This window comes from Colletotrichum godetiae (genome assembly GCF_030913485.1).
Source record: "Colletotrichum godetiae strain CBS 193.32 chromosome Unknown BDP55scaffold_19, whole genome shotgun sequence".
NCBI classification, from domain to species: domain Eukaryota; kingdom Fungi; phylum Ascomycota; class Sordariomycetes; order Glomerellales; family Glomerellaceae; genus Colletotrichum; species Colletotrichum godetiae.
The window spans coordinates 371,608-394,460 of NW_026851267.1; the positions used below are offsets into that span (position 1 = coordinate 371,608).

The 22,853-nt window shown below is 54.4% G+C and overlaps 9 protein-coding genes across 9 annotated transcripts; 5 read left to right on the forward strand and 4 right to left on the reverse strand.

Moving 5' to 3' along the window:
* Positions 1 to 312: 312 nt before the first annotated feature.
* On the reverse strand, positions 313 to 1,041 carry BDP55DRAFT_662870 (uncharacterized protein; the record flags this gene model as incomplete). The annotated part of the gene is made up of 1 exon (XM_060574836.1): positions 313 to 1,041. The coding sequence occupies exon 1, from the start codon at positions 1,009 to 1,011 to the stop codon at positions 316 to 318; it is 696 nt and encodes a 231-aa protein (XP_060429992.1). The 5' UTR covers positions 1,012 to 1,041.
* Positions 1,042 to 1,440: 399 nt separating this feature from the next.
* Positions 1,441 to 3,383, forward strand: BDP55DRAFT_118340 (ubiquitin domain-containing protein). The gene is made up of 3 exons (XM_060565432.1): positions 1,441 to 1,871; positions 2,017 to 2,808; positions 2,881 to 3,383. The coding sequence occupies exons 1-3, from the start codon at positions 1,869 to 1,871 to the stop codon at positions 3,001 to 3,003; spliced, it is 918 nt and encodes a 305-aa protein (XP_060429993.1). The 5' UTR covers positions 1,441 to 1,868; the 3' UTR covers positions 3,004 to 3,383.
* Positions 3,384 to 3,627: 244 nt separating this feature from the next.
* Positions 3,628 to 7,240, reverse strand: BDP55DRAFT_118459 (adaptin N terminal region-domain-containing protein). Its single transcript, XM_060565434.1, has 4 exons — positions 6,802 to 7,240; positions 6,320 to 6,740; positions 4,271 to 6,266; positions 3,628 to 4,211 (listed from the first exon to the last, which is right to left on the reverse strand). Exons 1-4 carry the CDS (start codon positions 7,104 to 7,106, stop codon positions 4,063 to 4,065), a joined length of 2,871 nt encoding a protein of 956 aa, XP_060429994.1. The 5' UTR covers positions 7,107 to 7,240; the 3' UTR covers positions 3,628 to 4,062.
* A 590-nt stretch (positions 7,241 to 7,830) lies between these two features.
* BDP55DRAFT_728339 (mago nashi) lies at positions 7,831 to 8,580 on the forward strand (the record flags this gene model as incomplete). Its single annotated transcript, XM_060579426.1, has 6 exons — positions 7,831 to 7,868; positions 7,923 to 7,960; positions 8,026 to 8,121; positions 8,175 to 8,238; positions 8,291 to 8,378; positions 8,440 to 8,580. The coding sequence occupies 6 exons, from the start codon at positions 7,831 to 7,833 to the stop codon at positions 8,578 to 8,580; spliced, it is 465 nt and encodes a 154-aa protein (XP_060429995.1).
* A 4,136-nt stretch (positions 8,581 to 12,716) lies between these two features.
* Positions 12,717 to 14,040, forward strand: BDP55DRAFT_693676 (vacuolar import and degradation protein; the record flags this gene model as incomplete). The annotated part of the gene is made up of 4 exons (XM_060577255.1): positions 12,717 to 13,280; positions 13,338 to 13,488; positions 13,551 to 13,908; positions 13,974 to 14,040. The coding sequence occupies 4 exons, from the start codon at positions 12,717 to 12,719 to the stop codon at positions 14,038 to 14,040; spliced, it is 1,140 nt and encodes a 379-aa protein (XP_060429996.1).
* A 155-nt stretch (positions 14,041 to 14,195) lies between these two features.
* On the reverse strand, positions 14,196 to 16,606 carry BDP55DRAFT_118668 (S-adenosyl-L-methionine-dependent methyltransferase). The gene is made up of 5 exons (XM_060565435.1): positions 16,549 to 16,606; positions 16,167 to 16,477; positions 15,030 to 15,877; positions 14,725 to 14,930; positions 14,196 to 14,591 (listed from the first exon to the last, which is right to left on the reverse strand). Exons 2-5 carry the CDS (start codon positions 16,278 to 16,280, stop codon positions 14,431 to 14,433), a joined length of 1,329 nt encoding a protein of 442 aa, XP_060429997.1. The 5' UTR covers positions 16,281 to 16,477; positions 16,549 to 16,606; the 3' UTR covers positions 14,196 to 14,430.
* A 333-nt stretch (positions 16,607 to 16,939) lies between these two features.
* Positions 16,940 to 18,294, forward strand: BDP55DRAFT_693678 (ribonuclease P 40kDa subunit; the record flags this gene model as incomplete). Its single annotated transcript, XM_060577256.1, has 5 exons — positions 16,940 to 17,083; positions 17,171 to 17,315; positions 17,374 to 17,538; positions 17,601 to 17,729; positions 17,792 to 18,294. 5 exons carry the CDS (start codon positions 16,940 to 16,942, stop codon positions 18,292 to 18,294), a joined length of 1,086 nt encoding a protein of 361 aa, XP_060429998.1.
* A 41-nt stretch (positions 18,295 to 18,335) lies between these two features.
* On the reverse strand, positions 18,336 to 19,022 carry BDP55DRAFT_631692 (ankyrin repeat protein; the record flags this gene model as incomplete). The annotated part of the gene is made up of 1 exon (XM_060572314.1): positions 18,336 to 19,022. The coding sequence occupies one exon, from the start codon at positions 19,020 to 19,022 to the stop codon at positions 18,336 to 18,338; it is 687 nt and encodes a 228-aa protein (XP_060429999.1).
* Positions 19,023 to 20,048: 1,026 nt separating this feature from the next.
* Positions 20,049 to 22,561, forward strand: BDP55DRAFT_551442 (fungal tRNA ligase adenylyltransferase; the record flags this gene model as incomplete). The annotated part of the gene is made up of 2 exons (XM_060569111.1): positions 20,049 to 22,253; positions 22,310 to 22,561. The coding sequence occupies 2 exons, from the start codon at positions 20,049 to 20,051 to the stop codon at positions 22,559 to 22,561; spliced, it is 2,457 nt and encodes an 818-aa protein (XP_060430000.1).
* Positions 22,562 to 22,853: the final 292 nt, after the last annotated feature.

The following is a 22,853-nucleotide window of genomic DNA, read 5'->3' on the forward strand; positions in this document are numbered from 1 at the left end:
CAAATTGGTCTGGAGCGAGGTAACGGGATCTCGGCAACGGCGTCTCAATTGGTGTAATACGAGACGGGCCCTGGTCGATATCCATTCTAGAGGCGCCAATTCGAGCACCGCTATGACCTCTACGAATAGTATTAGGAAAAGATGAAGCAATTAGTGAATTTCTCTTAGTTCTCTTTGATGTGTGTGAGTAATCGAGATGTGCCGGCAGAGGCGCCTGCCAATGCCATCCATCGGTCTCCCGTTGGCCGCTGTCCGTGTCATTGATGATCAGGCGTTGAGTGCATGGTGGCTCAGCAGAACCTTGGACTGATCCCCTCACAGCCAACACGGGCATAGCAACGGCCAATAGTAGGGCAAAAGAGAGAAGAGGAAGGCTAATGGAGGGGTGGGAGTCTCGCAGCATGAAGCGAGTGGGCTGGGCTGAGGAATGCCGGGGAGGACCCTGTGTTGGGCCGACTTTTTCGGATGGATCTCGCCAAGGCACTTGTGACCAAGAGCATACTTGTACAGAAAAAGATAGCTGTGGACACTCAAAGGAGTCAATGTGTGCGAGACTCGAGGAGAGAGAACCCATGTGGCTGGGCCGATGCAATGTCTCGATCCATTGTCTCTAAGCGCCTGTTGAGTATGTGCTGAAAGAGGACAATCCACGTGCAAACGGAGACTCGAAGGAGCGAAACATGTCTGGATTTGGAAATACTGCACCCGGGAGAGAGAAGAAAACAAGGTAAAAACACGGGTGCATACATTACAGATCTCATCTGACGGCCCTGGGATAGCGAGGATAAAAGAAGAATCGGCAGAGAAGGGACGAAAATACGAGGTCCATCGCTTTCTTACCTTATCTTCGCAAGCGAGGCGGACGGGAAGCGAAAAACAAGCAAAATTTAGGCGTCTCACAGCAGCAACCCACTGGACAAGCCTGGAGCTGGACTGCCTAGAGGCACCCCTGCTGCCGAGATCCTCTTCCGGGGAACTGCAACCACTGATCATCTGCTGCATTATGTCCATTTATTTATTTTCTTTTTAATACTAGCTATTCGCAGACGGGAGGTGAGGACCATCGGCACCGGCACCGATACGGGATTGCTGACGGCAGGCTCTCACCTCACCCTCACCTTGCCTTCACCACTTCACCTCTCACCCACCTACCTACCTTGCCTCTAATCCTTCTTTTCGTCACCACTCAAGGCGCCTTACCCACCCTCCCGAACGCCGTCCCGGCTCATCACCTTCTTTCGTCACTTTTCACTTTTTCTCTTCTGCCCTCCTTCTGCCTTCTGCAACGCCCTTTGCGTGTCTGTCACTCATCTTGGAGGAGCTCCCCTCTCACCAACACCACACACCTCACTCACCACACCACCCACCTTCTCTTCTACCCTTCCCTTCGCGACGCCTCCCCCTCGAATACGTACCTACCGTACCTTTACTTCAGCTACACCACTTCCCGTCGCTCTCCCCACGCTCCGTCCGGGACCAACACCACACACCTTTTAATACACGGCAGCCGCAGCTCATCGACCAACCAGCGTCAGATCGTCACGTCAACGACACAAGGGTCTAGACCTTCCAACAGCCCAAGCCCGATTCTTCTCCTCTTTCAACATCGCCCCCATTACCACCACTCGACTTCTCTACAGCGAAACCACTGATTAATCCCCGCCGACCTTTGACATCTTTGTTCGGTAGAGCTAGCTGAACTGCTCCCACTCGTCTTTCATCTCGACGTCTACTGCGACTTGATCATCACCAAAACGACGCAAATCACAACCTGGGCAATGGCACGAGACGCACCAACTTGCTAGAATCAATCTCCCCCGCTCATACAGTACCGAACACCCCATCCTCCACGTGAAGGGTTCGACATTATGGTAAATATTGACTCCCCCTTCCCCTCCTTTTTCTGTATCATACCGCCGCCGGACGCTACTCCGGCCGCCCAAGCGCTCTGTCAAACTGCATATCTCGTCCGACCACCTCGCGCATGCTCTCAGACTGACGATCCTTCTGGCATAGGGCTGCTGTTTTTCCCGTCCTCAGGGCTCTAACGCCCCCTATCTAGGTCCGATCAACACTGGCTCCGCGAGAGCTATCAACTCTGCGCCCGCCTCTGCTGTTCGCGATGATTCCCCCGCCGAGACGACACAGACCTCCTCCAGCCGCCGTCGGGGCCGCCACTCCAGTATGCCCCTCGACAAACACATCAATAAGCCTCTGCGCCGTCACGTTTGGGCTTCCAAGGGCCGCGCCTGGACCCGCATCGCCATAGACCGTGAGCGAAGAGACTTCTTTGACACCCGCGTCACCGGACGCCCAGAGGTCTGGCAGTCGCTACGCGCAGCGCTCGAGGTTATCTGGGACCCCGTTGGCCAGGGTGCTGCTGACGACGGGACCGATGGCCTTGCAACCGCGCAAGGCATCCTTGATGCAGCAGAGATCACTCTCCCCACAGGTGACCTTGCTCAGGGTGCCTACGACCAACTGGGCAACTACTATCCCTTGTCTGAGTGGCTTGTCGCCGATCCAACCAATCTCGTCGAAGACGATGCTACGATTGATGGCGCCGATGAGGCGCTTTCGACTAGAGATCTCAAGGACGACCTTGCGGGAGGAGAGGAGACTACGGAGGAGCTGGACGAGGACGACAACGTCCGCCGGAGAGAAGAGAAGGGTAAGGCCGTCGTCGACGTCCGCGACCAGCTCTCCGTCCTAGCCCGCCTGAGCGAGACTGCGCGCGATGTTACTGTCACCTTCGCCAAGAGCGATAGCGTCAGAATTATTGCTCGTAAGATTCAGGAGCAGTCAGGAGTAAGTACAGCATCTTAAGCTTCATCTCAGTCCACCCAGCCTAGAGAAGATCCCATCTAACAGGTTCCCTAGCTTGCCTCCACCAAAAAGATCCGCATTGCCTACATGGGCAAGATCCTTAAGGACAATCTCTCCCTCACCGAGCAGGGTTGGGCAGAGGGCCATGTAGTCAACGCCCTCGTCTTCGACAGATAGCATCATAGAAGACAATCGCCGATGGACCGATATGCGCCCTTTTTGCTTGAGAAGGCATGGTCTCTCCAAAGGTTGGCGTCTTAGGACATGCGGCGCGATCCATTCCCTTCTCCTCCTCAGTGAAGAACAACAACCAACCCAGGGCACACCGAATGTGGTGGAAACAAAACGGCCGCAAACATTTCGACATTCCGATTAATTCGATTCGATGTGGTTGGGGACACAACACACCTCAGCATGAATTTCCTTTCGTCTGGCTTTCCTCAGTCTGGATAAATACCCCCTTTCATTACTGTGCGGGACTCTGTTTTCATCTTCATTGATAGTTGATCTGGCGTTCTAGAGGATGGAAACCCACTGCCACACAAAAGAAGTTGGTTAGCCATTCATTGCAGGCGTTCGTTTTATCATTAGCACTTCACTCACGGGTGTGGTGTCTCTTTCTTTTTTAGTTGCTAATAGCGGTCATTACGATCATCCAACGAGCGAGCTTTTCTCTGGGGTAGGGCAGCAATCAATGGCTGTCACCATGGAGAGCTTTAATGCCAATAATTTTTATTGAGTACAACTTGGATGTGTGTCAATTACTGCCTATTTAATCGATGACTTGTCTTTCTTGTGATTGAGAACCCCAAGGCAGAGGTGAATTTGACCTGGCTTTCAACATTTCACCCACACACACACTCACGCAGAACCAGCCAACGCTCTAGAGACCCTCCAGAAGAAGGTCTCTTATTTAACAACAAGAACATCTCATTTCTACCTACTCATGACGCCTGACCGGGCTGCACTTTTTACTCTAACCTCAAAAGAGAAGAAAAGGAGAGGGAGATAAGCCAGGACTGCTCTCTTTCCTCTCTCCTTTTCAACCTCCCTACACCCCTTGTTCACTCCCATTTCAACTTGACGCTGTCGGCAAGCCAACCACCACACATACACACTTCTCTCATCTTCTTCCTGGCTCTTCATTACACCTGTAGGCTTGGTAGGCCTCCAGATAGCCAGGGGGGATACACCGCAGTCTCCGTATATAGCCACCTACATCTCCTTTTCGCAAGTCTATGCCGCTGAGCCAATTTTGTTGAGGCCCTTGAGGGATCCCAAGCTCAGGGCCAGACCTTGCGATCTGCTTCTTATTCTGACGAAACCGGTAATGGGTCCGTCTTCGCCTTCCTTCTCGATACTCAAGTTGGCCAAAGCATCCTCGCCTATAAAACGTGTTAGCTTTCGATCCTGGATTCATCAATACACTTGGGGTAAAACACACCGAATACACTGCGAGCGTACAGGTTGGCGCTCAAGAACTGGCAATCGCCCTTCATGCTGGCCTCGGGGGTCAGACAGTTCATGTTGGTCGCCGCCATCAGCTGCTCGAGGAAATCGCGCAGGGACTTGGCCTTGGAGTTGATGTTGACCTTATTCTCCCACTCAAACTCGGTCCACATCGTGCGGAACTGTGTTTCGGTACATGTTGCCGGCTGGATGTAGTCCATAATGTCCACGTGGAGGTCGTTGAGGATGACGACATTCGTATCCGTCGAGTGGGCGCCATCGTAGACGACGTTGCCAAAGATGACGCCAGTGTCTGTGGAGGACACCTTAATCGTGCACTGGACGTTGTGAAAATCGTGTGGACCCAAGTTCTGTGTTGTCGGCCGCTCGACGACCTTCAGGTCACCAAGAGTGGCAAACTCGACGGAAAGGTTCTGCAGCGTCTCCATGGTCTGGTTGACCAGAAGAACGTCAAGGACGATATCGAACTGGTGCACCTTGACGTAGGCCTCAGCGTAGACGGGGTCGGAGAAACCAGTGAGCTGCACCACACGGCTGAGCTTAGATGAGAGGTCCTCAGCGGTGGCCTCTCCACCTGTTGCTCGCTCCAGATCAACCTCGATCTCGTCAAGGCCATCGCTGGCGTTCTTCTTGGAGAGTTGGCGAATCTGAACAACGTCGTCAACTTGGATGGCTGTCTTAGCCTTCTCCACGGCCTCCTTGGCGGCCTTCTTCTTCTCCTCAGCCTGGACCATCGCTCTGAACGCCTTGCGGGTGTCGTCGAGGTACACGGTCTCGAGCTCCTTGTTCTGGGCAAACTCGGCGAGCGAGCGCACGCAAGACATGATACGGTCTACCGAGTCCTCGTCAATGGGAGCCTTGACGAATTGCGACTGGCCGACGCGGATGATGGAGATCATGATAAGCATAGCCTCGCCGCGAAGCGCGTTGGTGCGCGCTGACTCGGCAGAGATCTCGGCGTGGCGCATGACCAGCTTGACGAGAGTGGCTGAGAGAACGGTTGCGAGGTAGTAGTCGCCATCGAGAATGAGCTGGCGCAGAGGGGGCTTCTGAGCAGCCTTGACAGCCTCCAGCTTGGCGGCGACAGCAGACTGGCTGGTAAGGGCGGTTTCGGTGGCGTAGGTTCCGTCGGCAAGAACCTTGCGCGAGCCGGTCGGCGCTGTAGGCTTCGAGTGACCGTTGACCTGCTCCTTGTTCTCCTCCTCGCTGTCGCCGTCCAGGAGTCGTTGTTCCGATGCGAGAATCGGGATCTCGCCGAGACTGGCGCGAATGCTCTTCCACGCATCCCGGATGTCGCGCTCCTCCAGGGAGTATTCTCCTATAATCCACATGATGCCTCTGTACACCTTTCCGGCACGCACCTCGCTGAGAGTAGCAACCAGCCTCTGAACGATCGGCTTGCGCAGCTTGGGGAACTTCTCCACAACCTCCTTGACGAAGTTGATGACATCGACGGCTGAAGTGTTATTAAAGTCGGCAATGAAGTCCATGAGTAGGTCAACGACGCTAGCGGCAACCTCTGAGAACTTAATGGCGCATTGGTGGATGGTGTGGATAAGGAGCTGGCGGTACTCGGTGTTCTTCTCGTACTCTTGGTCGACAGTCTTGGAGAGTTCCTTCTTAAGCAGCAGGACAACCTCCTCAACATTCTTGCTGGACACCATCTCGAGAGCAATATCCAGAGCCTTGCGTCTGACATCGATATCGGGGCTGGAAAGAACGCGGAGGATTTCCATAACCAAGTCGTCCAAGATACCCTCGTTCTTCTTCCGTAGTTGATCAACCCGGTCAAGCACAATGAGCTTGACATTGTTATCGGCTTCCTTGATGCTGAGTTCGATAAACTTGGCGGCCGCGGCCTTGACAGCGACGGGGTTGTTTGTGAGAGCGGTTAATGAGGAGGCGGCTTCGTATACGACGGTCGAGGTGTTGGCTTCGAGAAGGTCGAAAATGAGTCTGAGGTACCGTGCCTAATCAATGTCAGATGTGCGCCAAGGAAACTTCCTTTATTGGTTTCCCCTACCTTGTTCTGTGAGTTCTGGACGGCATCCTTGCGGATGAACTCAAGCTCAACGAGCTGCAACAGCTCTTCTGCGTTCGGGATACCCTCAAACACCGTGCTGAGGTAGAGCAATGCCTTCTCGTGGTCGATAGAGGCGAGCGCAGCGAAAGCGTTGCGCTTGCATGTAGGATCGTTCTCGGACTCGAGGAATGTGGCAATGAGATCTGAGGCATCGGGAATCAAGCTGGCAGAGTGTGTGTAGATTGAGGAAACCGCGAAGACGGCGTTTTTGCGCACGTAGGCGTGGCGGTGCTCGAGACATTGTCTGGCGGAGGAGAGGAGAGGCTCAATGAGCTCGGCTTCTCTAAGCTTGCACAAGAAGCGAAGAGTGTTTCCCCGGATGTACTCGTTGGGGTGCTGCAAATCGTTTCTGATACCATTGCTAAGGCCAGAGTGTCAGCAAGGGTGCAGCTGCGAAGGGAACGAACAAGCCAGCAACGAACCAGACCAAGATCATTTCCTGCTTCAGCTTGCCATTGGAGTCGAGCTTGGGGCAAATCTCGTAGTAAAAGTACAAAAGCTTCTTCAGGGCCTTGTGCTTCGAGGGCATGACGAATCGGATGATGTGCATGAGCAAGTTGGGCATGGGATCGCCATTGAGCATGATCGTGAGAATGCGCTTCATGGTCTCGACCTTGCTCTCGTCGGTGCCCTTCTCCAGCTGCGTGCGCAGGTCCGAGAGGGAGGGGACATCGGCGGCATTGTCCTGGTGCACCAAGCTGTACGCATTTTCCAGAAAGGAGGCCATCGTGGCGGGTGCGGTGTGATGTTGCTGGCTCGGTGCCGGCGCTGGAGGTTGAGGACGTGTTCAAGGGGGGATTCGGGAGTTCGAGTGGGATGTATCGAAGCTGGGCGGTGGGGATTGGACGGTCTAGGGACGGGGGTGGAATACGTGTTAGCTAAGGGAAGCTGTCTGTCGCTACAAGTTTACTGCCCAAAGTGATCAAAAGCTCTGGAGATGAGGAATGGAACGAACTCTAGACCATCCAGCGAGACTATCCTCTTCCACGCGAATCCTATGTAAACATTCGTCGCCGTGTTGTGCTATGTTGGAAGCAATGATTTCCGATCAACGGCTCGGTAGCTGGCCTCTCACACTCTGGCTTTCGTGAATATCTGTCCCTGGGCACTTGCGCCGGACAGGTGTCACTACTTAGGTAATCGCACGTGATTCGGGTTTTAATGGGACTCGACCCCTACAAGCCAGGTACGTACCGCCCAGATAGGACGGAACGGATTAACTGGCCAGAACCTCCCTAGGCCGGGCAAGAGCTCTTGATTGGCGGCTCAGGAAGCTTGGACCATATCGGATCAAACCCCGCTACCGTGCCGGCGAGGCACCGCGGGCCAGACTGGGCTGGATGGGGACCATCCCACTTTTTCTTGCATTCCCATCTCCAGCCTTGCAGCTCGAGGACATTAGCTGTGACATTTCACCGACACTACAATTTGTCGTCCACACTGCTGTCACAATGGCGGCCCCTACCGACCAATTCTACCTCCGCTACTAGTATGCAACCAGACCTTTGCACCATATGAGGGATTCATGCTAATCGAAATGTAGCTCCGGTCATTCTGGACGATTCGGACATGAGTTCTTGGGTAACACTGAGCCCCAACCCCACCATTCGGTTCTTCGAGCAGCCTTCTGATGTTAATGCCACCAGAGTTCGACTTCCGCGTCGTCGGCGATGGACGGAGCGCAGTCGCGCGTTATGCGAACAACTCCAACTACCGAAATGATAGTCTGATTCGCAAAGAGAGTACAGCGCCATGCCCGCAAATCGCATCGAGCAGCGCTAATGGGGATATCTAGTGTGCGTCAGCGCTCTTATTGTCGATGAGATCAAGCGCATTATCAAGACAAGCGAGATTCTGAAGTACGATACCCGACAGCAACTATACCCGGATATACGCTGACACACGGTGAAGAGAAGATGACTCAAAGTGGCCACAAAAGAACAAGGACGGACGTCAGGAGCTGGAGATTCGGTTGGGCAACGACCACATCTCCTTTGAGGTGGGCTGAAGACAATACTGTTGGACTCGGAGCCTCGGGCTGACTGACGTGTTTCGAACAGACGGCCAAGATCGGCTCATTGGTTGACGTGACAGAGTCCGCCGACCCTGAAGGCCTGCGCGTCTTCTACTACCTGGTGCAGGATCTGAAGGCCTTGGTATTCAGCTTGATTGCCCTGCACTTCAAGATCAAGCCCATCTAAAAGGGGACAAAATCGAAGAAGGCACTGGGGGCGGCAAACGACGAAAATTCTGGATATACCCCTTGAGGACTGGGCCCGCAACCTGTTCTTTTCCCGCGAGAACATTACGAGCCGGCTACGAGAACGTACCATGACGAATGAACCCGCATGTGACCTGCGGAACGACTGTTCTTTTCTAGAAAAAATGCATCATGCTGCAAGTCGGATGCATGGAGGAGGGTCTTGGGCCCTTCAGCTCAGACGATGAGCTGGCGAACGGACAGACGGGCAGGCGGGAAATTAGACAGCCCTGCTGGTCGTCCCTTATACGAGGTTAGACTCGAGGAGACCAGACTGCATGGCTCCTGGACATGTGTGTCGAAGAAAAATAACGAGATACGGTTTACACTATTGATGCACGCACGCGCCCCCTGCTTTGATAGTGAGGTTTTTTGAGGTTGGGTGTTGACGATGATGTTTACACGATTGAGAGATGAAGAGGAATTTATTTTTGAGGTGGCAGGCGGCCCGCTGTCAGCAGAATGGCACACTTATTGTTCGGTCAGTTTTTGGTATCATGGGCCCGTCGCACTTGGTTCGGGGACAAAGGTGGTGCGGTTCGCAAACGATGCCAACAATTCGAGTCAGGCTTTCTGCGACGGCGCATACACGCCAGGCAAAGGCGTGTTACAGAGCACCTGAGCTGGGTCCACCAGCGACACCTTTCTCAGGTTGCTGATGGGAGTAAGCCAGAGCGTCCCTCAATGACCATGGCAGAGGTTGGCAGTGTAAGAGACAGTTGAGGCGTGACGGGAAGAAGCCGGTACCTGGGGTTCGGATCGCACCAGAAGGGGGGGATGCAAGCATGGAAGAAGGGTGTAGATTTTTGAGCACGCAGCGTTGAACGGCAGCGCCGATCCCAGATCGTCGTTCATGCGATGATTGTGTATGATGATTACTTTGTGCGACTAGAGACACATGCCATTGAGCATACCAAACGTTGAGGTTGACCTGAGCTTCTTGCTTGGAAAGGGGTCAAGGACTTAGGCACGGAAGTATATTTATCTTCACTGCTTTCTCAACATGAAATACCAATTCCCTAGACACGTTGTACCCACAGACAGTATCAACAGCGCAATTAAAAACGCGAGCCCCAAAAGAGAATTACGGCTGGTGACAGGGACCTGCTTGGTCGGGTAATGTGGCCGAGTACGGACAATAAAGCCCAATTGCATTTTGAGAGAAGCAGCAGGGAACTTCAGCTCAAGGGATGGATGAATAGAGTGAATGTCAGTTGGCACAGCCCTTTTTTCCAACATGAGGCTGAGGCTTAGACTTGTAAGATGGGGCGGGTAAGGTAAGCTTCTCTGGAAAGCCTGAATGCCAAATCACGACCTATCATCGAGTTTACCGGGGTATAAGACCGGTGGGATTGAGGGGCAGAAAGCTAATGAGGCAAGACAAATGTCTGTAACCAAGGCCGAGTATGTAGCTTATTGAGAGGCTAGGTAGTTAGTTGATGAATACCTCGCACTTTGTAGGAGCTGTTTTTGTTGGGGAGATAGGCACACACACTAGGTGAGATCAGTGACATAGAGGGGAGTGAAAGTGCTTTGACGGTGTCTGAGGGCTTGGGAGTGCAGGACAGGCTGCAAGAGCACAGAGTTTGGCCCCAGTCTGTGCCCTTTTTCTCCAACTCTTCCGTGTGAGATTCAGATTGGATTCAGGCTTTCAGCGCCCTGCCGAAGCCTCCGTTCCCCGCCGTCTGAGGCTCTAGAAAAAGTGCAGGCTTGAGGGCGGGCGCAGATAAAAGTCCGCAAGCCCGATGAGCGAGCCTTGACCCCTATGAGTTCAACTCATGAGCACCCATGTGTGAGACCTGAAGTGAGGAAGACGAAGCAGCGGCAGCAGCAGCTTATGAGATCTTTCAGGGTATGCAGGACAAGGCTACAGAGCAGTCTAATAGGTGTTGAGTGAGCTGCTGTCGTGTTCGGGACCTGACGGGAGACATGTGCAGGTGCCAGTGAGTGAGCATGTAAGGCGGTTGACGAATTACCTTGGACAATGCAATCTACCAGAAAAGGGATCAAACAGACGCTGTCTATCCGCCAACCGCGCCTGTGGTCGCTGTCAACGTGAGTAAAGTGGTCAAGTGTCTCTGTTTTGCGACGCTTGCGGCCCAGCAGTCCATCTAACACAAGCCACCAAGTGAAAAGGAAGGGCGACCAAGCTGCTAGCCAGTTGCTCGCTAAAAGACCAAAGTTTTACGTTAGCGCAAGCCATCACCCAACGCGTGGGACGCCAGAAGCGACGGGAAGTCGGTTCGTGGGGAGTCACAGTCATGACAGTTGAGAATACCTACCTAGATCATAGCTCACGCTAAGATGCCCACGATTATCGTAGCTCAGTGGCGTGGCAGTGACAAGTCAGTACCTAGTGCGAGAGAGCTTCACTTTACAGCGGATAGAAGGAAAATGAGGGCGGCGCAGGGCTTGACAGCGCAGAAATGGCACAGGCCGGGAAGACCCTTCCAACGTGGCTAGCGGTAAACGACGCAGATTGAGGTGTCCCCGCGTCTCGTCTCTCACGTCCCTTTTCCTCTTTTTCTTCCCTAGCTGAGGTAATTGAGGCACTCTTTCTCAGCTGGACGAGTGAGCGATGAGCATTCAGGCCGCGAACAGAAGGCGGGGACACAGGCGTCATCGGCTGCAATGCATTGACTGCACCTGCCCGCCCTCATTCTCCCGCATTTCATCTCACCCCCTTTGGTCACTCACCCGCAATTCATGTGTTCGCAGATTTTCTAGGTAAATGTATGCAATTGAATGAGAGTAAGATGGATTCAGTCATGACAATTCACTCATTTCATAACTCTCAACTCAAACAGTCTAACTGTAGATAACTCTCTGATGAACTCAGCAAGAACCAACAAGTATCATCGCGACAGAACAGCAACATCCCAGCGCATCAATACAGGTCATCCCGTCCTATCCCCCCATCCTCTCCGCGGGTCCCCCGTCCGTCCCAGTGCCACCCTGGTCACGACTCACCCCCAATTCTTTCTCATGCCACGCCCTGTCACACTCACTCTCACTTCACTCTCACTGTCAATGGCAAGGACTTCAAGCTACAGATACGTACCTAGTACTCCTACATACAGACGCCTTACACTTGCAGTACATGCCCGTTGTACCCACGGTAACCTAACCACGCCGTGCACCTCACACCTTCCCCTCCAATCCCGCATCTTAATCGTCACCCCCCGTCCCATTTCCCGTGCCTTGGTCACTTCACCGTCCTCCCGTCTGCTGGCTGCATCCAGTCACCACCTTACTTTACCTTACCTTAGTTCTACCCGTCGCAGTCGCTGTCTCCATTGCTTGTGCCATTCCGTGCTGGCAATTCTTGTTGGCCCTGCTCTTCAATCTGTACGGATCCAATACAGCCACCGCATTGCTGTGGACAACCCTCCCATATCTCTTGACCACCTCAAGTCTGTAACTACTTCGACCCATACTCGCCTTGTCTTCCTCGTCACATCATCAGTCATCCGTCCGTTGCTTCTACTTTGCATTTGATATCCCCCTCAAAGCAAGAAAAGCTTCGTCATCCGCGACGTGCTTTGCGACCACTCGGCTTATCCTCTGCGAACCATAACTCCAATCATCCTCACCCACTCACCTGTCGTCGTTGTCAGACTCTGCGACTACCTACAAAGTTGTACCTCGTTGGATTCCGGGGTGGTGTTCTCTCTCGACCAATACCATCCTCGCTTCCCCCGACCGCTTTCTTCCGCTTGGCAGGCTTGTGACTTATTCGGCCCCAGAGTCACCGATTACTCCAACTGGCTTGGCCCAACTCTACTCCTCCTCGCATCCCGTCGACCGAGTTGAGTTTGTCTCGACTTTCGAGCCCGCGACCGCACAGTTTCGCGGCGAGCCACCAACTATCACCGACATCGCACCGTCACCAGCCCGTTACCGACATCGCCAAACCTCCAGCAGCGGCGTCGCTCCCCTGCTGTCCTCATTGCGGAGCCCCCCTGCCAGCGGTAAACCCGCACCCGTTCCCCGTCGGCGCGACCGACCCCATCGCCCGATTTCGACATCCACCGCCGTCCTCGACGACGACACACGACCTCGACTTCGACGCCCAACATGCCGACTCCATCCTCCAACCCTCCTCCCGATCCTCATTCCCCCCGATCACACAGCTTCTCGACATGTCCTGAAGATAGCAGCTCAAGATCTCCACAACGCAGCTGGCGGCCACCCACCGATGCAAATCAGGCCCCTCCCGAGATGGATCCCCATCACGACGACCCCATGGACGACGACTCGTTACCCGCTCCCGTCAGCGCTCCAATGTCACAAGCTGAGGGCATGAGCACGGAGGTCATACTCGATGACGAGCCCACATCCGCCGTCTCGTCCTCAAGATCCACTACCATGTCGCCGAGGCCGCAGTCGGGCGACACCACCCAATCGTCACCGGCGGCCGATATGGAGTCTTTCAAGCATGGCGAGTCTGACGAAGAGGCGCACTCGGTCGGTGACAGGCTGAGGACATCCCGGACAGATGGCGCGAGGCGGCACGATCCCAGGCTATCGCCTACTTCGGTACATCACGAAGACAGCAAGGGCATGGAACTTGATATCGACGACGTGTGGGAAGAGGAACTCATGGCGCCGTCCATGGGTTCTGACTTTTCCAACATGCGGGTACGTGCCCAAATGATGAAGACTAGCGCGCCAGTGACTAACAAAACACCCCGGCAGATTATTCCATCAACAGCATCTTCATATCTTCGCCCAGGAAGCAAGTTCCACGGGACGCAACAATCCGAGCGACAGGTATATGATGTGCAGGTAGAAATCAAGCATGTCGATCTTCGGGAGTCGTTTTTATGCGGTTACCTGCGAATCCAAGGTACGAAACGGCTTAGCTTCCCCGCCCATCGTGTAACCCGTTGCTAAACTCTGTGTCTGCAGGCCTGACCGAGGACCACCCCACATTGACGACATACTTTGAGGGCGAAATTATTGGCACCAAGTATAGCTTCATCACCGGCCACGAGAGCTGGGGCGCCACCGACAAGATCGATCTCAGCCATTGGGGCAAGTTCAACGCCTTCCGCCCTCTCCAGAAGCAAGCGCGCAAGGGCCCGGTGGTGATCCGTGACGTTGCGCAGAGGGAGAACATTTTCATGCGTTGGAAGGAGCATTTCCTCGTCCCTGACCACCGCGTTCGCACGATTTCCGGGGCCAGTTTTGAAGGCTTCTACTATATCTGCTTCAACCAGGTCAAGGGTGAAGTGAGTGGAATTTATTTCCACTCCAAAAGCGAAAAGTACGTGCCGACGATATCTTCTCATAACCTTCTTATTTCGTTGTTTGGCTAACAGTTTTTGCCAGGTTTCAGCAGCTTGAGCTCAAGCACGTGGAGGATAGGGGCTGCTTCGGCGCCATGGAATTCAGATGAGATCAGACACCAGATCAGGGAACAAAGGGAAAGGAGATCGGAAAGGGGTGCAGGAGGCACGAGCGTGACGCCCAACTCTATCCGGTGTGTGCGTGCGCGCGCGCGCCTGCAGACTGCGGGAGTATGTCTGGCTGGACGCACGCGTTTTATTCTTGTTTTTTTTTGCAAATGATATCAAATGACGATGCCATGGTATGCCTTGGGTATAAGTATGGATATATTCCAAGGCTAGCGAACTTAGGGGGAGGGGGTCAAAACACGTACAGAAGAAAGAGAAACGCACAGTATTTTCATTGTTATCTTTTATCAGGCAAACGGTCATGGCATCATCAAAGAAGGGGCTGGGTTTTTTGCTGTACATGTCTTTTTCTTTCTTGGTCTCTTCTTCTATCAGGCTTCTTCTTTTTCAAACTTTGTGAAGTAGCCCCGTCGGAAGGGGTTCAACTCATCTGCTGTTGTTCCCGCTACGAAAGTGCGTTTGTAGGCCGTCAGTCTTTCCGGGTCTACCTGGCTATCGGGGATGCGCCGGTATGTAATGAGTCTACGGGACCCTATTTGGGTGTGAGCATGCTACTGTAACCACGATGGGCAGCCTACTGCAATCGAGGTGGACCAGGAATCTGGGCTGTAGGAAGGAGAGAAAGGGGTTTCAGGTAGGTAGGCAATCACATGGGAAATCCTCACATTTGTTGAACGGTTGTACGCATGTGGCAACAATATCGAGGCGAGGATGTTGCGGTGTAGGGATCTCCTGGTCCTCGTCGTTGGCAGTCGGCATCCAGAAGGAGAGGCGGCCGCCGTCGACGAGGGTCTCGGAGGCGAACTCGAGGATGTCGTCAAGCATGGCGAGGAAGCTGTACGGCTTCTTGGGGGCGATGAAGTCTCCCGACCTAGTGTTGTCAGCATTCATTGTTTCTGGTGCATCATGTACGACCGAGAAAGGCAGAGGGAGGGGGAACAAAACATAAATGGAAAAGGGGGTCACCAACTTATACCGCTGCTTCCCAGCCTCAACAACCCACGGCGTCTTCTCCGGATCCCGACATCCCAAGACCCTCAACCCCTCCCTTACACCATACGGCGGATCGCACACAATACCATCGAGCCACCTCACCCTCCGCACCGGCGAATTCGTCAGATCGGCCGTCCAGAACTCTCCCATCCGCTCCGAGAGCCCATACTGCGCAAAGTTACCCTTCACGCTCTTCTCCCCTCCACTCCCGCGAATCGCCCTCCCATCGATATCGCTCCCGAACCCAAGCGCTCCAAAATGCGCACACGCAACGGGGAAGGACCCCGTCCCGACAAAGGGATCATAGAATAATTTTCCGGGCGCCGCGTGTGCGAGGTTCGCTGTCACGAGGGCGAGTTCAGAGTCCATTGATGTCGTGCTGATGTACCCCCTCTTCTTGAGGTCATATTTCAGCGACAGCGAGCGGGCGCCGGTGGCGAGGAAGCGGGCCAGGTGGACGCGTTTCGGACCGTCTGTGCCGCGGAGATCCCAGTCTTCAAAGATTGTGAGGTGGAGGGCGGGGGTTTTGAGGTCGATTGCGCCGTGGAGGGGGAGGTATTTGTAGGCGTTTATGAGGGAGACGAAGGAGGCGTGGGGGCGGGAGGATTGGTATGTGTCTAGGGAGAATTTGAAGGTTGAGGTGCTGACGGCGGACCAGTCGAAGGATGGGGATTCTGAGGCGAGTTGGGATTTGAGGATGGGGTGGATTTCGTCGTGGGTCGGGGCTGAGGCGAGGAGGAGGTGGATGGATTGGGTTAGGAGGGAGCGGGCGACGAGGCGGGGGGCGTGAGAGAGGGAGGGGAGGGTGATGATGCAGAAGGGGGACTGGAGTTGATGTTAGCTTTGGTTGTGATATCTTGAGGTGTTGGTGGTGAGGCTCTCATCAGGGGTAAAGGAGTGTGAGATGAGCCGGATGAGTTGGGTTGAGAACAGAGGATCAAGTTTAGCAAAACAATGAATAAGGAGCCTAGACGGGAAATGAAAGTGAACGTGGCAAGTCTCGTGTGTATGAGCTAGGAAGTATGTCGAAACTTTGTAAAAAAAAAAAAAAAAAAAGCAAAAAAAGGAAGTGAGGTTCTCATGTATGAGGAAAATAGCAAAGTTCAACACTCACGTCTAGGCTATACTCGACAACCTTCATGTCGATACCCTCCAAATCAGCGAGAGCCTGCAGCTCGGGGAGCCGAAAGGACTCGTGAGCCTGGGAGAAGCGGACGAGGAACTCCATATTGAAGATGTCTCTGGGGTTCTCCGTCGTGGTCTAGTTGAGGGTTGTTCGCCGTTCCTCTCTCATGAGACTCACTTGGGTCGACTGGGTAAGTGAGTGAGGGAGGGCAGCCGTCAAAAAATCCAAGCGCAAGCGCGGGGTGAAAAATGCCCCTCGTTTTTTGCTTGCCCTTTGGTTTTGCGCTTAGATGGGCTGGCCTGCGACTGTGTTTGGTGTTAACACTGGTCTCGCTCGGAGGAAAGTAGATGCAAGGAATCTCATAACTCACCTATCTGAAAAGCCTCGGGATATCCTGTCGATATGTCGAAAAGTTCCCTTTTTGGTGCTTTGGAAGAAACGTTTGCGCAGTGCCTCTCATGCCGCTGACTCGAAAAGATGGTATTTTCTGGGCGCAGAGTCACTCGGCTGCGCACACGCCCTCTTGAACCAATGATAGGCGATTGAAAGTGATATAGGTGGGACTCAGCATTGTTGCATCAACGCCTACCGTGAGCGCGGGAGAAACGCTCCAATATGCAATTCTCGAATCCGCGGTAAAGCCCCCCTTCACTCGGTCAATATCGCAACTTACACGCCTCAAAAAAAAAAAAAGGTCGTTGACTCTGCTTTCTCGATATCTCTTCTGCACGTACCCTTGATTTCCTTGAAGCTGAGTCACAATGCTCTCCTTCCCGACGCCCAGCGTCTACCAGTCGCCAAAATGCTTCGTCACATACGGCACCATGCCTCACATTGAGCCCAAGCAGCTGCCGACAAAGGGGAAGCCGTGGGCGCCTATTCTGGGCCAGGGATTCAACTACAAGGTTTGCCTTTTCCGAAGAATTGCAGAAAAAGAACTCCCACATGACATGAAATACCCATCTCAAGCCCTTTAACTAACCTTCTTCAAGGTCGACCTCGTCCTCCCGCAAGAGTGCTTCGAGCTAGTCCGTCAAAAGCTCGTCGAAGAGCTCCCGGTACCGACGTTCCACCGCGTCATCATGACCCTCGGCCAGGTTCTGGACGGTGGCTTCTTTAATGAGTACATCAAAAGAGGTATCTACAATCTCACCTCAGCGCGTCATGATGTTGCGAAGGTACTAATTCTGCACAGGCAATGTTCTCATGCTCTCCGAGGGCAGGACAAATGTCGAGAACATCTTTTCACTTCGTGAGGGCCTCTTGACAATGTACCTTGACAAGGAGACGTACGAGCGCGCCGGTTTGGTTGGAAAACCTCACGGTGTCAAGGGGAAGAGGGGCTTGAAGCCGAGATGGGGTGAGCAAGATCAACGTGTCATTTTCTTTGTCTGTCACTTCACAAAACTAACACCCTCCAAGTTGTGAGCTACCAGTTGCGAGACCCGGCAATGTTTCCGGGTAAAAAGGGGTTCGATAGATTGGTGTACGCGTGCAAAAATGTTCTCAACACGCCCGTGACGTGGTTATTTTGCAACGCGGCGACTAGCAGTAAGTCATCCGCCCGTGCCAATCTCATCTTTCGAGCTACTCTGACGCGACCTCTACCTCAGCACCATCACCAGATCCCCTGGACCAATATTTTCCGACAAGATACACCTGCGAGCCCTCCCTCGCGCCCGAGTTGCAAGTCCAGACACCCCCGCTTTCACTGCCCCTGGACATCATCCAAAACGGCGACAGACCGGGCCTCGAAGACTTTGCGACAGAGACGTACGAGTGGCTATCCCTCATCCGTCTACAGAGCCCCCGCGTCAAGGCAGGAGACGTCATCGACCCGTACCTATCGCGCTACCAAGTCCCCGGGGACTCGGACTCGGACACACCGTCGCACACAAACGTGTGCAAGATCTCATGGCAGGGTTTCTTCACCTCGCATTGGGTGCGCAGCGTCCTCATCAACGCCCTCGTCGCCATACCCTCGCGGACTTGGTTCTCGCTCAGCGCCACGTCCTTTTCAAAGGGTATGACGGGCGACAGCACCGAGGTCGCCTTCTTTCGGCCGCCCTCGTCGCCTGGCCATTATCTCTTTTGGGAAATCAAAGGTGATGAATAGTAACAAAACAAGAGTGCTGTTATCGTCTCCTTCTTCTCTTCTTAGCCCTGCTTCTGACGCACACTACGCTCGTCGCCCAGGTCCTGGCCGAGGACGGCATCCTCGATGAGGCGGCGCAGCTCGGCTTGGCCTGTAGCGGTGTGGAAGTCCTCCCTCTCCGCCAGCTGCTCTATGCGGCGCTTGAACTCGGGGTCGACTTCGGCGGGGACTTCTTCAGCTTGGTCCATTGTGCCGAGGGTCACGGCGAGACCTTCGGGGAGGGGCGGCATGTCGATGGGCGGGGCGGCGGTATCGGTAGCGGTGGAAGAAGCAGGGGCGGCAGTTTCTGCAGGGGCGGCGGCGGAGGCAGTTCTCTGTGTCTCGATGCTCTGCAGGTACTCGGAAACCTCGGGATAGTCTCCCTCGCCTTCAATCTTTTGGCTGGCAGTGATGCCGTCGGCGCCCTTGGCGTTGATATCGGCGCCAAGCTCCTCAACTAGACACTTCGCAGCAGCGACGGTCTCGACGACGAAGAGCGCAGTCTCCTCATCTTCGTCCTTGATGTTGACGTTGACGTTGAACTCGCGAATCAGCGCGCGGAGGAGCTCGAGGTGGTTGTAGCTCGCGGCGGCGTGGACGAGGGAGTAGCCGTGCTCATCCTGGCCCGAGGCAATGGCGGGGTTCTCGCGGAGGAGGGTGAGCAGGGCATCCGGGTTGTCGGCGGCTAGGAGGTAGGGATTAGGCGCCATGGTTGGTTTGGCTTGGTCGAAGGAATTAGCTTGTAGACGAGATTAGGAGCGAGACTCTCTGGGTCGGGAATTTTGAGGCCAAGTTGTTTTTGGTCCAACAATGTTGCTGTGTTTGGTTGTTGGAAAATTTCTGCCGGATGAGGGGAGCTCCCGGCGTGACGCACAAAGTTCATTAACCCCTCCACTGCCCTCCAAGCTCAGCCTTACCGCTTTCCTAAACCAGATGAGGTAAGCTGCAGTAGTGGGGGGTTGGAGGCCCTGGGACTTTGGCCCTTTGGGAGCTGTGCTGTGCCCCTCCAAGCCCCCAAGCCCCCGAAGGATCCCACGACCGTCGGTGGCAGTGGCGCTTCTCCATCGTGCCTGCCCAATGGACCACTACCAACCCCCAATGTGGAAAACGCAAGGCACACCAGGGAATGGAACCTAAGGAAGGCACAACCCACCACGCCATTTCCAGTTGATTGGCCTCCTCCTCCTCCCCCGGCGTGACTACCAACGTCTAGGAGCTCAACTTGCACTGCTTTTGACGACTCACTTTCTCTACTTTCTTCTCTCTTGACGTGACGCCTAGTCAGCCAAGGTGTAGCCACACGCCAATACTCTGAGCTGAGGCCGCTTAATCAAGACCACAAGTTGGAACTTTCTCTCGTCCGTTATCCAAACAAGGCAGTAACAGTGACTCACCTCCTGTACTGCGTTTGCTGCGGTCTGCACTTGACCCGTTGTTCACCTTTTCTCCGACCTCAAGGTTGTCAGGGATTAGGCTTACATCCTGTTCACAAGTACTACAAAACAAACAAACGTCTCACCCTCCCAGGACGGACGGCCAAGTGAGATTACCTCCACACAGCTTGTCTCTTCTCAACTCACACGAGAAAAGGACATTACTACCGCCGTTGCTTGTCTTTCTCCATGTTCATAGCCCGAAGGGCACTTTTCATCGCTTCTAGACAATCCCCCCTCACTTTCAACAAAACCTTTACCACAACTATGGCGTCAGCAAACGCCATGAATGCCGGGGCAGTCATGCCCAAGGTCCCCTATGTCCCCCAGGACGCTGGAAAGGTCTCAGAGATGGTTCACGCCCTGAACGACGCAAAGGCCTACAACAAGTTTGCAAAGTCAAAGGGCGGTGCCTTCTCCTGCAAGAAGACATCCTTTGACGTCAAGAACTCCCAGGATGGTGTCACTGTGGACTCCTGGAAGATGCAAGAATGGGACTACAAGAAGAGAGGCCTGCCCACATACGCCAGAGGTCTCTTCACAGCGAGGAATCGCCGCAACGAGCATGAGATTGTGACGCGAGGCTACGACAAGTTCTTCAACGTTGGCGAGGTCCATGAGACAAAGTGGGAAAACATCATCCCGAGGACAAAGGGACCCTACGAGCTCACCCTCAAGGAGAACGGGTGCATCATCTTCATTTCCGGCTTGGAGGATGGTACGCTGCTGGTATGCAGCAAACACTCAACGGGCGACAGGGCTGATGCCGAGCTTAGCCATGCTACTGCTGGAGAACGTCTTCTAGAGAAGCAGCTTGCTGCCCTGGGAAAGACGAAAGAAGACTTGGCCAGGGAGCTTCGGGACCGGAATGCCACCGCTGTGGCCGAACTCTGCGACGACTCCTTCGAGGAGCATATCCTCGAGTACGGCCCGGACAAGGCCGGCCTCTACATCCACGGCATCAACCTGAACCTCCCTGAGTTTGCAACCTACCCCAGTGCTCTTGTCCAGAGCTTCGGCAACGACTGGGGCTTCAAGAACGTCGGCTTGATTGTCATGGACGACGTCAACGAGGTCAAGACCTTCCTTGAGGAGGTGGCTGAGACGGGCGCTTACGGCGACCGCGACGTCGAGGGCTTCGTTATCCGTTGCAAGGAGAGTTACAACCCGGAGTCCGTCCCCTACCGCGACTGGTTCTTCAAGTACAAGTTTGAGGAGCCCTACCTAATGTACCGCCAGTGGCGTGAGTGCACAAAAGCCATGATCTCCGGAAAGCCGCCCCGCTACAAGAAGCACGTCAAGATCACGGAGGAGTATCTCCTCTACGCCCGCCGGCGCCTCGCCGCCGACCCCAAGCTCGCCCAGCTCTACCAGCAGAACCACGGCATCATTGCCCTGCGCAACGATTTCCTTGCCTACAAGAACATGAAGGGCTCCGACGCCGCTAACCTCGAGCTGGAGGATGGTCCCGAAAACGTCAACGTAGACGTCACGGGAGACGTGATCCTGTGCCCCATTGCTACCATCGGCTGCGGCAAGACCACCATCGCCGTCGCCCTCCAGCGCCTCTTCAACTGGGGCCACGTCCAGAACGACAACATCGCAGGCAAGGGTCGGCCACCTCGCTTCACAAAGGCCATCCTCGATCTCCTGAAGGACCACCCCGTCGTCATCGGCGACCGCAATAACGCCCAGAAGCACGAGCGCAAACAGATAATCACCGACGTGAAAGTTCAGCACCAGAAGGCCCGCCTTGTGGCTCTCTACTTCGCCCACGACAACTCCAACGTCGACGAGGTCCGCCGTATCACCCAGGAGCGCGTCATCGCCCGCGGCGACAACCACCAGACCATCCACGCCGCCACCGACGCGTCAAAGTTCCTCGGCATCATGGAGGGCTTCATCAGCCGCTTCGAGCCCCTGACCGCCTTCTCCCCGCCCGACGACGGCTTCGACAACGTCATAAACCTCGACCCCACCGCTGGCAGCCGCGAGAACCTCGAAAAGGTCATCAACGAGCTGCACCGCATGTACCCTAACCTCGTTTCCGAGGTCCCCTCTGCCGACCGCCTCGACAAGGCCATCGAGTCCGCCTTTATCGAGTATAAGCCCGAGTTCAAGCACAACATCCCCGACCGCGGCCCCCGCAAGGACAGGCAGGGCCAGGGTCAAGGTCAGGGCCAGCAGCAGGGTGGTCCCAAGACAAAGAAGAAGAAGCCTCTCGAGTACATGTCCGTCGAAGTGCAGTCTCAGGAAGTCCGCGGCGTCCTCGACGGCGCCTTCAACAAGGTCGACGCCTCCACCTCCCGCTTCTACAAGCAGCTCTACCAGACCCGCCGCGTCCAGCCCAAGTTCCACGTCACGCTCATGCACCGCGCCAGTCAAAAGGACAGCCCGGAGCTGTGGTCAAAGTACCTCGCCCTTCATGCCGAGGCGGAAAAGGAGAATGGGACCCAGGACCAGGCCAACATCCGCGCCTTGGGCGAGTGCTCCGTCGAGCTCGAGCGGGTAAGCAAGAAACCTTTTTGATTCTTTATTTACAGTCCGAACTAACTCTCGTACAGGTGGTCTTTGATGACCGAGTCATGGCCATAGTCGTTCGCCTGGTCGACTCAACAGGCCAGTGGAAGTGCACAAACAACGTCGCCCACATCACCGTCGGCACCCGCGACGACGCCGTCAAACCCAAGGAGAGCAACGACCTCCTCGCCCGCTGGTTGGACAAGGGCACCGGCGGCGAGACGGGGATCCAGGAGGTCGTCTTTGACAACAAGCCCAACCTGGAGGGAACCGTCCGGGGCGTTCTCTCAAGGTAACGTCATAAAAAGGTGCGGTTTGGTGACTTTGTGGATGATCATATTGAGAAAAGGCGTGCATACCAAAAGGGGCAATTGGAGAGGATTCATGTGTAGTGCTTTCAAATACCAAAAGTTTTCCATCTTTAAGCATTAGTCGAAAGGTACATGGTAGTTCGTCCTTGTCAAAGCTCATCTACTCTTAAGGGTAGCTTTGGTGAGCTTCTTAAGCAAGTTGTGATTTACAATGTGATTGCTCCTGACATCAAGATCATTTACAATTCTGATGTTTCTATATACGATTCAATTGTTA

What these genes read in the sequence shown, in the direction of transcription:
- BDP55DRAFT_118340 (XM_060565432.1), top strand. An exon ending in AGATTCAGGAGCAGTCAGGA is followed by an intron (nt 2,809 to 2,880) that starts GTAAGTACAGCA and finishes CAGGTTCCCTAG; the next exon opens with CTTGCCTCCACCAAAAAGAT.
- BDP55DRAFT_118459 (XM_060565434.1), bottom strand. Translation starts at nt 7,106, where the DNA reads ATGGCCTCCTTTCTGGAAAATGCGTACAGCTTGGTGCACCAGGACAAT. An exon ending in CAGGAAATGATCTTGGTCTG is followed by an intron (nt 6,741 to 6,801) that starts GTTCGTTGCTGG and finishes CTCTGGCCTTAG; the next exon opens with CAATGGTATCAGAAACGATT. An exon ending in TCCAGAACTCACAGAACAAG is followed by an intron (nt 6,267 to 6,319) that starts GTAGGGGAAACC and finishes GACATTGATTAG; the next exon opens with GCACGGTACCTCAGACTCAT.
- BDP55DRAFT_118668 (XM_060565435.1), bottom strand. Translation starts at nt 16,280, where the DNA reads ATGGAGTTCCTCGTCCGCTTCTCCCAGGCTCACGAGTCCTTTCGGCTC. An exon ending in TTGTCGAGTATAGCCTAGAC is followed by an intron (nt 15,878 to 16,166) that starts GTGAGTGTTGAA and finishes CATCAACTCCAG; the next exon opens with TCCCCCTTCTGCATCATCAC. An exon ending in GCTGGGAAGCAGCGGTATAA is followed by an intron (nt 14,931 to 15,029) that starts GTTGGTGACCCC and finishes TGACAACACTAG; the next exon opens with GTCGGGAGACTTCATCGCCC.